The sequence below is a fragment of the Pezoporus occidentalis genome, unplaced genomic scaffold, assembly GCF_034315485.1.
Source record: "Pezoporus occidentalis ecotype Australia unplaced genomic scaffold, CSIRO_AGI_Poc_V1 ctg417, whole genome shotgun sequence".
NCBI lineage: Eukaryota > Metazoa > Chordata > Aves > Psittaciformes > Psittacidae > Pezoporus > Pezoporus occidentalis.
The window spans coordinates 87,188-98,499 of record NW_026915744.1 but is presented as its reverse complement, the minus strand read 5'-3'; the positions used below and the strand labels follow the sequence as shown (position 1 = coordinate 98,499).

General features: G+C 62.5%; 1 protein-coding gene across 2 annotated transcripts; it reads right to left on the bottom strand.

The window, feature by feature from the left end:
• Nucleotides 1–905: 905 nt before the first annotated feature.
• Nucleotides 906–7,593, bottom strand: LOC134171691 (SLAM family member 8-like). Of its 2 annotated transcripts, none has more exons than XR_009967699.1 (7): nucleotides 7,028–7,593; nucleotides 3,703–4,044; nucleotides 3,161–3,454; nucleotides 2,941–3,060; nucleotides 2,766–2,846; nucleotides 1,238–1,362; nucleotides 906–1,146 (listed from the first exon to the last, which is right to left on the bottom strand). XR_009967699.1 is itself a non-coding variant. In XM_062634161.1 (7 exons), exons 1-6 carry the CDS (start codon nucleotides 7,098–7,100, stop codon nucleotides 1,246–1,248), a joined length of 1,038 nt encoding a protein of 345 aa, XP_062490145.1. In that variant the 5' UTR covers nucleotides 7,101–7,593; the 3' UTR covers nucleotides 906–1,146; nucleotides 1,238–1,245. The 2 variants fall into 2 exon arrangements, 1 of the variants encoding a protein (XP_062490145.1); XM_062634161.1 differs by having other exon boundaries at nucleotides 2,755–2,846.
• Nucleotides 7,594–11,312: the final 3,719 nt, after the last annotated feature.

Below are 11,312 nucleotides of genomic sequence, written 5' to 3'. Positions count from 1 at the left end.
GTACGGGTGTGCACACACATGTACACACACGTGTGCGCTCCACATCAGGTCCTGGCTGTGATCTCATGACATTTATTATCTCGGTGACAGGAGGGGACGGGGGGGACAGGAGGTGCTGGACACACAGGCAGTGACACCCCCTCCGTCGTGGCAGTGCAGGGCCCTCACTGGTGACAGCTACAGGGGGGGAATAGGGGTGCTCCGCGGTGCCCGGCTCCCTTCCGCATCCTTCTGCATCCCCACCGATGAGGACCTGCATGGGACAGGGATGGGGGCCACCGCTGTGTCCCTAGGGCACATCCATCCCAGGTGGGCACAACCGCAGAGAGGGTCCCAGTGAGGCCCTGGGGGTGTCGCTGGCAGGTGGGGGGGGGACACTGGGGGTCACCCTGGCCCTGCAGCACCGAGCTGTGACCCTGCAACCCCCCCCCCAGGTCCCCCAGCCCCAGCCAAGTGTGGCAGCAGATGGGAGGTGAAATCTGGGCTTCCCAATCCCAGAGCATCCCAGGACATCTTGAAGCATCCTGGAACATCCAGAGGCATCCCGGAGTATCCCAGAGCATCTCAGGGCATCCTAGAGCATCCCAGAGCGCCCTGAGGCATTCTGGGCATCCCAGGCCATCCAGGGACATCCCAGGGCATCTTGGAGTATACCAGAGCTTCCAGAGATATCCTGGAGCATCCCAGGGCATCCAGGAGCATCCCAGGGCATCCTGGGGTATCCCAGGGCTTCCAGAGATATCCCAGAGCATCCCAGGGCATCCAGGAGCATCCCAGGGTATCCCAGGGCTTCCAGAGATATCCCAGAGCATTCCAGGGCATCCTGGAGTATCCCAGGGCTTCCAGAGATATCCTGGAGCATCCTGGGGCAGCCTGGAGCATCCTAGAGGATCCCAGAGCCACAGTGTCCCCCAGCTTCACCACCACCACATCCCTGCCTTGGTCCAGGGTCCCACTCCACAAACAGTCTTGGAGAGCATCAGACAAGGAGGTTGGAGAGAAACTGGAGTGGGGTGGGGGGGGGGACACATGTCCATCTCTCTGTCTGTCTGTCCCCCCCCCGGAGCTGAGACGGAGGGTTCGGATTTGGCACACGACACACGGCACAGCCCTTCCGGAATTCCCGATGCTCCGGCTCTGCGGGTGCTGTGGGACAGAATGGAGACAAATGGAGCTTGGGGGGGGAAGGTTTCCACATGCAGACCCCCATGTCCCCAGCACTGTCCCCTTTGGGTACCTTTGGGTCTATGTCACCTCCTCGCCCGTGTCCCCTGGTGCCTGCTGGAGCTGCTCCTGCTCTGTGGTCACTGGCACCTTCTGCTCCGCGCTCGGCTCCTCATCATTCCTGGTGGGACTCGGGCCCTGCAGCAGGAATGGGGGGGGGCTGAGAAGGGGCCCAGGAGAGCCCTGTGGGATGCTCTGCACCCATGGGTGTCCCACGGGGATGGGACACACGGTGTGGCCATGACCTGGTGTGACTGGGACACCCCCAGTGTGGCCATGACCATGGTGTGACTGGGACACCCAGTATGGCCATGACCTGGTGTGACTGGGACCCCCAGTATGGCCATGACCTGGTGTAACTGGGACATCCCCAGTATGGCCATGACCCGGTGTGACTGGGACCCCAGTATGGCCATGACCTGGTGTGACTGGGACCCCAGTATGGCCATGACCTGGTGTGACTGGGACCTCCGATAGGACCATGACCTGATGTGACTGAGACCCCCAGTATGGCCATGACCTGATGTGATTGGGACACCCCCTGTATGACCATGACACTGGTGTGACTGGGACCCCAGTATGGCCATGACCTGGTGTGACTGGGACACCCCCAGTATGACCAGGACCATGGCGTGACTGGGACACCCATATGACCATGACACTGGTGTGACTGGGACACCCCCAGTATGACCATGACCTGGTGTGACTGGGACACCCCCAGTATGACCATGAACTGGTGTGACTGGGACACCCCCAGTATGACCAGGACCATGGTGTGACTGGGACACCCATATGACCATGACCTGGTGTGACTGGGACACCCCCAGTATGACCAGGACCATGGCGTGACTGGGACACCCATATGATCATGACCTGGTGTGACTGGGACACCCCCAGTATGACCATGACCTGGTGTGACTGCGACCCCAGTATGGCCATGACCTGGCATGATTGGGATCCCGGTATGACCATGACCTGGTGTGACTGTGACCTCCAGTATAGCCATGAACTGGTGTGACTGGGACCCCCAGTATGGCATTGACCTGGTGTGACTGGGACACCCAGTATGACCATGACACTGGTGTGACTGGGACACCCAGTATGACCATGACCTGGTGTGACTGCGACCCCAGTATGGCCATGACCTGGTGTGACTGGGACACCCAGTATGGCCATGACCTGGTGTGACTGGGACCCCCAATATAGCCATGACCTGATGTGATTGGGACCTCAGTATGGCCATGACCTGGCGTGACTGGGACCCCATTATGGCATGACCTGGTGTGACTGGGACCCCAGTATGGCCATGACCTGGTGTGACTGGGACACCCCCAGTATAGCCATGACCTGGTGTGATTGGGACCCCAGTATGACCATGACCCGGTGTGACTGGGACACCCCTCGGATGACCACGACCCCCGTGTGTTTCCATGACTCCAGTGTGGCTGGGACCCCCATTGCCCCCATGCCCCCGGTGTGCCCTGCCCATGCCCCGGTATCGCCCCCCCCCAGCCCCTCCCGGGGCCTCACCTGGTCATTACCTTCCGGGGGGCTCCTGCGCTCGGTCCCGGTGCCCGGGGGCTCAGGGGGGGGCTCCTCGGCGGGCGCCGTGTGGGAGGCGGCTGCAGGGAGCAGGATACGGGATAACGGGATACGGGAATCTGGGAATCACCCCCATCACCCCCGCGCTCTTGGGGAGGGGGGGGCATCACTTACCCTGCTCTGCCGCCTTGTCGCTGTTAACCCGCCAGCACCAGAAGGCTCCCCCCATGCTCAGCGCCAGCAGGATGAGGGTCAGGACGATGTAGCCCGACTTGGAGAAGCCGGATTGTCCCCCTGCGGGGCGCAGAGAGCGGCGCTGAGCCGGGGTCCGGGGGTGGCGGAGGGGGAACGGACCCGGTCCGGTCCCGGCCGCTCCGCGGGGCTCGGGGCTCACCTCCCGCCTGGCAAATCGCTCCCAGGTCGAAGAGCACGACCCGGCGGTCCGCGGGGTTGCTGACGGTGCACGCCAAGGTCCCGTTGGTGGCGGCGGGCGGCAGCCACAGCCGCAGCGTGGTCCCGTCCGGGGAGAGCTGGTGCCGCTCCGAGCTCCGCTCCCACTCGACGTTGTCCTGCTTCCAAGTGACGTTAACGGCGCCTTTCCCGGAGCCCTGGCACTGCAGGGTCACGTTGCACCATTCCAAGGTGCTGGCCAGGAGCTGGCTGCGGGTGCGGGGGCTCGGCACCGACTCTGCGCCGGGTACGGGCGATGGATCAGGTCGGGAATTCCCCCTCCTGCCCATCCCCGTGCTCCCAATGGGGCACAGACCCAGCGTGGGGAGCCAGGATTTGGTCTTGTGACGAGCTCGAGGTGCTGCAGGCAAAGGCTGGGGACACTGGGGTACCCCATCACCGCCCCGTGCCTCAGTTACCCCGCCTTCGGGCTCACACGGAGGACATTCTGCTTCCGCCCCCCCTCTCGCCCTCACCCTCACCCACCGTAGATGGAGAGGTTGAAGAACTGATCCTCCACCATGGCCGGGTGCAGCTTGATGCGGGCCCCATAGACGCCGCTGTCACCGCGCTGCAGCGCCGCGATCCTCAGCCCCGTCTGGTTGAACATCTCCAGCCGGTCCTTGAACCGGTCCTTGGGGTCTGGGCGCTCGAAGCCACCGGGGCCCAGCTCTGCCACTTGGATGGTGGCCCCGGTGCCGGCCGAGAAGCTCCACTCGATCTCCTTCACCGTCCTGTTGGGGGGCAGAGCCGGGGAGAGCAGCACCGACCCCCCCAGGACACCGTTCACCTGCCGGGGCTGGGTCCGGGCTTGGCCAAACAGGAGCTCTGTGGACGAGGCACAAAGTCACCGTGGGGACGTGATGGGGACAGCACAGGGACAGCAGGGACAAGACGGGAACACAGCAGGAACACGCTTGGGGATGGGTCTCTTTACAGGGGTGTGAAGCAGCATCTCCCTGCCCTGGTCTCCTCTCCGCCGGCCGGTCCCAATCTGTGCTGGGGACTGATGTCCCCCCCAAAAGCCCCCGTATCCCGCCGGAGCCACCTCCTGTTCCAGCAGGGAAGGAAAGATGCTGGGCTTGGATTCTGCTCACTAAAGAATACAAAGCATCTACAGGTTCAGATGTGGGTGCTCCATCTGAACGAAGCATCTACAGGTTCAGATGTGGGTGCTCCATCCGTGCCCCGGCTGCGGCCGGGCTCTCACCAGAACAACGCTCCAAGAGAGTCTGGGAGGAATTCCCAGGCAGCAAACCCGCATTGTCCGTGTTAACGCGCGCCTCGGCCACGATCCCTGCGGAAGATCGACACGGGTTAAAGCAATGGGGGGCTCTGGGGGTCCTGGGAGGGATGGAACCACCTCCGAGGGGCAGGACCAGGGCGGTCTCAGGCAGTTCTTCCCTGTGAGGGTGCTGAGGCGCTGGCACAGGGTGCCCAGAGAAGCTGTGGCTGCCCCATCCCTGGCAGTGCTCAAGGCCAGGTTGGACCCAGGGGCTTGGAGCATCCTGCTCTATTGGAAGGGGTCCCTGTCTGTGGTAGGGGTTGGAGCTGGATGAGCTTTAAGGTCCCTTCACACCCAAATTGTTCCATGATTCCCGTGGGGGTTTCAGCCCATCTGAGCCTCCACCGTGGGGTGTTTTTTTGGCAGCATCCTCAGCTCTGCAGCATCTCGGCATCACCTCCCTCGCTCCTGCAGCTCCCACCTACCCACAAGCTGTCTCCTCTGCCGGCCCCGGCCCCCGCGGCCCCCCACTCCCCTCTGCTGCCAGGATGACATCCTCCTCTTCTCCCTCTCCTTACCCATCCATGGGATACGCACTTTCCCAGTGCGATGGCCCAGCCATCGGGATGGATAATGAGGTCAGGGCAAGCCGTGTTGCCCCCATCCCGCTGGGTCCAGGTTTAGGGGTCCCACATCACCCCCGTTCACCCCCCCCATCGCCTCCCCACCCGCAGGAGGCTGAAGCAGATGTGCCTGGATATGAAAGCAGATTAAATGCAGACTCTGAGTGTTGCCTTTGTATAACACACACACCCCCCCCCCCCCCCCAGCACGGTCCAAGCTGCCTCTTTGCTTTAGGAGAAGCAGCGCTCCACATCACTGGAGCTTTTGTTGTCCTGATCCCGCTTATCCCAGGCTCGATCCCGCTTCTTCCAGCCAAATCCTAAACCCAACCGAATCCCTGGCACGTCCCTGGGTGATCACAAAGTTTTGGGGTCCCATCAAGCCTCTGACCAAGCCTGGAGGGAGGATGCTGGGCCCATGCATGGGAATAGGGCGAAGGGGACACTGGGGGTCCTAAGCATCAGGTTTGGGGTCTGTGTTGGAACAGGAGGGGGCAGGATTGGCATAAGGGAGCTGTGTGTGTGTGTGCTGCAGAAGCTCATTTGGCTTCTTATGGAAGGTGCTCTTTGCCCACCCCTCTCAGCAGCCGTGCCAAGGCGGGAGGTGCTGCTGCCTGTCTGTCCATCAGCCTCCCTTGGGTGTGCTGCCCATCGTGTTTAAACAGGGGCTGCTCATTCAGGCAGCAGAACAGGGAGAGCACAGGCAGCAGAACAGCAGAGCACAGGGAGAGCACAGGCAGAGAACAGGCAGCAGAACACGCAGCAGAACAGCAGAGCACAGGGAGAGCACAGGCAGAGCACAGGGAGAGCACAGCGAGAGCACAGGGAGAGCACAGGGAGAGCACAGGCAGCAGAACACGCAGCAGAACAGCAGAGCACAGGGAGAGCACAGGCAGAGCACAGGCAGCAGAACACGCAGCCGAACAGCAAAGCACAGGGAGAGCACAGGGAGCAGAACAGCAGAGCACAGGCAGAGCACAGGCAGCAGAGCACAGGCAGCAGAGCACAGGCAGCAGAGCACAGGCAGCAGAGCACAGGCAGCAGAGCACGCAGCAGCTGGAGGAAATTCCGGCTGGGAATTGCTGGCCGGGGCCAGGGCATCCTCCTCTCGCCTCGTCCTGTTTATCCCGGGATTCCGCTGCCAGACCCTGTGCCAGCATCCGGCAGGCGGGTGGGATGTAAGCACCTCGCTGCATCCCGCTGCTCTCAGCACCCGGATTACTCCAACTCAGTCTCCATTAAACCTTAAAGCCAGGGCTACGTGACTGATTCCAGCCCGGGGTCCATCACCACGACCTCAGGTTTTGCTCGTCCTCATCCCCCGCCCCTTTCTGATATCCAATAAATTGGATCCAAAAAAGCAGCTGGAAAACTCCCAAGCGCCGTTAACGGCCCATTTCCCATGGAGCTGGGTCAGAGGTTTGGCATCACCGGCGCAGGGCTGGCACCTTGTGCCACATCCCTCCAGCCCCAGGGCTGCTGACAGCTCGTCTTGCTCCTCAAGCTAATTACTCGCTAGGCAGATAAACCCCCCTGCGCTAATCTGCCCGCAGTATTAGATGCTTTCTGTAGGAATCAGAGGTTTTATGGGAATTATTAAAAGTGTGGATTAGCACGCTGGGAATTAAGGGGATTCCTCGCTCCTGCTTTATGTAAGGAGGAGGAGACACGGCCCTGCGGGGGTTAAAGGGCTCTGTGGGGTGACAGCGGCCCCATGGCTTGAAGCCACGTTAGGGGTGAGGGGATGGAGCCCGGGGGGATGAAGCCGGCTTGGGGCAGCGGCTGCTCTCTCCGTTAAAAGCTGGACGCGCATTCCAGGAACCATCCGGGTGCTGGGATGGTCGGGATGGGCTGCAGCGGCAGGGAGCAGCAGGATGAGGTCCGCAGCCCTGCCCGCTGCCCACCCCGTGCCGCGCTGCTCCCATGGGATGAGGACGCGGTGCCCACCGAGCCCCGCACTCACCTGGCCCGAGGCCGAGCAGCGCCAGGAGCAGCGAGGGCAGCCGCGCTTTGCTCCGGGCCAATTCCCGCTCCATTCCTCCTCCTCTTCCTCGGCTCCCGGTGCGGCTCCGTCGGCAGAGGCAGAGACGGGGAGGAGCAAAGCCGCTACAACCCGTAGGAAGCCCAAGCGCATCGCGGGGCACAGCCGGCTAATTAATAATTAGCTCGCCATAATTAAGTGGCCGGGGGTGGCATCCGCACTGATGAGGATGCTCAGCGGGGGCTGCCCGAACCCCCCTTCGTTATCCCGGTTCAGTACCCGGATTAACGGCACAGCCGTGCCAGGTCACCCGCCGGCCCTGGGGAGCTCGTTGGAAAGGGGCTTCCCAAAGTTAAGAGCATTTTCCCTTGGGAATTGCAGGCAGCGGGAGCATCCTGCGGCTGGGGGCGGTCCCACTCCCAATAGGAGGTACCCGAGCACCTTTGGGTGCGGAAAACTGCACGGGAAGGGATGTCCTGGAGCGATGCGAGGTCTTGGCTGAATCCCAGAGGAAACCCCTTGGGAATAGGTGCTGTGGCGGGGCTGAGGCAGAAATGGACCCGCCGGGCTCTGCCAGCCGGGATTGCAGAGCTCTGAGCTGCTGCGGGGGCTGGGGCTGGAAGGAAACTTCCCATGAGCAGCACAAAAAGCTTCTTTCTTCTTTCATCCCTCCCGCAGCTCCAAGTGGAAAACAGGGATGAGGGGAAGCAGCTTCCGCAGCGCGGTGGGGATGGGGTTTGCCACCTACTACGAGCACAAGCATTAACCCGCACCCAAGGGGTGATCGACTCCATCGGGGTCCCCCCAAGGGGTGCAGGCAGCTGAGCAGGGGCAGGACCCGCTGCCTCTCTGGAGGGCTGAAGGGAAATGGAAGCTGCTGAGTTGGAAGTTCCAGTTTCCAGGGAAAAGCAGCTGATCCTGGGAGCGGAGGAGGATGGCACGGCTGGGAGCTGTGGGGGGCATCCATGAGGAGATGGGGCTCCAAACACCCGGCGCCGTGGGGTTCCACAAGCAGGACTTTGGGAAACACTGAGTCCATCTCTCCCCCCCATCACACTGGGAAGCGCCACGGGCTCGATCCTTTACAGGGATTCGGGGGTGTCCATCGGACCCAGGATCACTCCCGAGGTCATCATTCCCACTGGCACATGAGCTGCATCCACTACGGGATGTGGCTCTTTGGCATGTGGCAGCGAGGGATGCCCCAAAGCACAGGGAACAGCAGTGCAAAGCAGAGGGCTGGTGAAGGTGGGAATGGAGACCTGAGCCACCACCGTGTCCTGCCCGTCAGGGATGTGCCACAGAGGGACCTCGGGAAGCTCCAGCAGCTCCACAGCAGCCACCGTGGTCCAGCAGTGATGGAGCCCAGGGAGGGCACTGGGGCTGCCAACACCGCCCTTTGCAGGGCACGAGGGACCTTGTGGGTGCCTGGACATAGCAGGAGGCCCCCAAAAGACCCTCACCCTCCCCTCTGATCCCTCTGCAGACGGGATGCACCCTGGCACCCCCGTTCCCTCATCTGGGCCATGGTGCCTCTGGTCCCGCTCTATGTGGCACTCGCAGGAGGAGGTGGGACCACGCAGGGCTCTTTGGATGCAGCCAGCTCCTGATTTTGGGGTCTGCAAAGGGAGGAGGGAGACCGGGAAGCTCAGAGCCGGAGCTGCCAAGTGCTCCCCAGCCTCGCGTGCTTGGGGGGAGCACAGGGGCTTGGTGACAGGCAAGAAACACCGGAACCCACAGCACCCACAGAGAGCTCAGCTCAGCGGAACCCGAACTTGTCCCTTTGCACACAGAGCGAGGGGACTGGGGGGGGACACAGGGGGAGCCCAATCTGTTCCCAGGCTTAAAGAGCAGCCATAGCGATGGAGGAGCTGCTCTCACCTCCAGCCCGCCTCTGCGCGCACACAACGGGGATGGAGTGGTTGATCCTGCACCAACGCCCGCTGTCGTCCTGCTCGGGTCATAAACCATGGAATGGTTTGGGATGAAGGGAGCTTAAAGCTCATCTGCAGCCACAGGCAGGGACCCCTTCCACTGGAGCAGGATGCTCCAAGCCCTGTGTCCAACCTGGCCTTGAGCACTGCCAAGGATGGGGCAGCCACAGCTTCTCTGGGCACCCTGTGCCAGCGCCTCAGCACCCTCCCAGGGAAGAGCTTCTGCCTAAGAGCTCAGCTCAGTCTCCCCTCGGGCAGGTTCAAGCCGCTCCCCTCGCCCTGTCCCTGCAGCTCGGGGGCTCCGCTCACAGCGCACAGGTCACCCCTGCGGAGGGGCCGCCGAGCCGCAGCGGACCCGCGGCGCTTCACCGCCCACCACGGCCGACGGGGACGGGGCCGCGCCCCGGGAACCGGCACCGCCCTCAGCGCTCCGCAAACCCCATCCCCTCCGCGGAACCGGCCCGGCTGCTGCGGGCGGCTCCGGGACCGGGATCGGGATCGGGATCGGGACCGGGACCGGGATCGGGATCGGGATCGGGATCGGGATCGGGATCGGGACCGGGATCGGGATCGGGATCGGGACCGGGATCGGGATCGGGATCGGGCCCCGCTCAGAGCCTCAGGCCCTGGCCGCCCTCGGACGCAGCGTTATGACGTAATAGCCCCGCCCCATGCCTTGATCTCGCCTGTCAAATCTCGCGAGATTGATGGGGCTGTAAGTGGGCCATGGGTGGGGGTGGGGACGGGGACGGGGACGGGGACGGGGACGGGGACGGGGACGGGGACGGGGTTGGGGTTGGGGTTGGGGTTGGGGGTGGGGATGAGGATGGGGTTGGGATGGGGATAGGATGGGGACGGGGATGGGATGGGGATGGGGGTGGGGATGGGGATTCCTTCTTCCTAGTGCCATGGAGTCATTTGGGATGAAGGGACCTTAAAACTCGTTTAAAGCCATGGGCAGGTACCCCTTCCAAGCCCCATCCAACCTGGCCTTGAGCACAGCCAGGGCTGGTGGCTGTTGGAGCTCCATGGGGGCTGTTGGAGCTCCATGGGGCTGTTGGAGCTCCATGGAGGCTGTTGAGCTCCATGGTGGTTGCTGAGCTCCATGGGGCTGTCCCTACCCAAGCTCCAGGCTGTGGGCCCGAGTTCCTCTCCCTGCCTGGCAACGTTGCTGCTCTGGGATGGGTTTTCCTGAGGGCAGGAACGTGTTGATCCCTGGTGGAATCCTACACCCAGATCCTATGGGGTTGAGGGCACAGGGTTCACCAGCCCCATCGAGGTGGGAACAGGCACATGGGGATGCAAGAGGGAGCAGATCCTGCGGCTCACCCTAAATCCCACCCACTCCAAAGGAGGGGAAGGAAGGGGGAGGAAGAGCAAGGGAGAAAGAGGAGGAGGCTGGGGAATAGCTTGGAATCCATCGGGATGAGCGAGGCGGTGCTGAGGAGGGGGCGTTCTATCCCGGGGAACAGAAGCGGCTTCTTCCGCAAGGAGACACCCCCAGGGCTTGCATTTGGGATGTCTCTGGAGCTCCCGGCTGGGTTCACACAAGGATGTGATGTTCTCCTCTTCTCCGTGCCCATCCATCCGTGCCCCGGTGCTTCCATCGGCCCCGCTGCTCCCCGCTCCAGCAGAAGCCATTAGGAATGACAAAGTGGTTTCCGAGATGGGTCCCCGGAGCAGCAGGGAACTTGCCTGGTTCATGCATAATCAACCAGGCGTGGAAACACAGCAAGGAATGGGAAGCGGAGTCCTTCAGTGAGGCTGGCTGCAGGGGGGTGTGCAGGGAAAGCAGGGATTAAGGATCGAACACATCCGGGAGGAGCTGGGGCAGCCCCGGCGCCCATCCTGGCATCGGAGGAATAGCTTGGAAAGAGCCTGGCTGCACCCTGGGCTGCTTGGATGGGGTCTGCAGGGGGTGAGAATGGGGCTTGGGATGGGGTCGGCGGAGGAAGCTTTACCCTGTGAGGGTGCTGGGACACTGGAATGGGTTGAATGGAGAAGCTGGGGCTGCCCCATCCCTGGCAGTGCTCATGGGGCTTGGAGCCCCCTGCTCCCATGGCAGGGGTTGGAACTGGATGAGCCCAAGGTCCTTTCCACCCCATTCCATGATGCTGTCTCTGAAACCCCCCTTCAAGTGGTTGAAGGCTTCTACAGAGTCACTTTAGGTTGAAGAACATCCCTCAGCAAGAGGAGGCTTCAAGTGAATGGGTGATGCCCTCGGCATGGAAAACTGCACGGGAGAGCAGTGGGAAAAACCAGTGCTTTGGATTGGGAACTTCCGTGTGCCCAGTGCCACCACTGGAGCAATGTGACCGTCGTGCCAGTGCCAC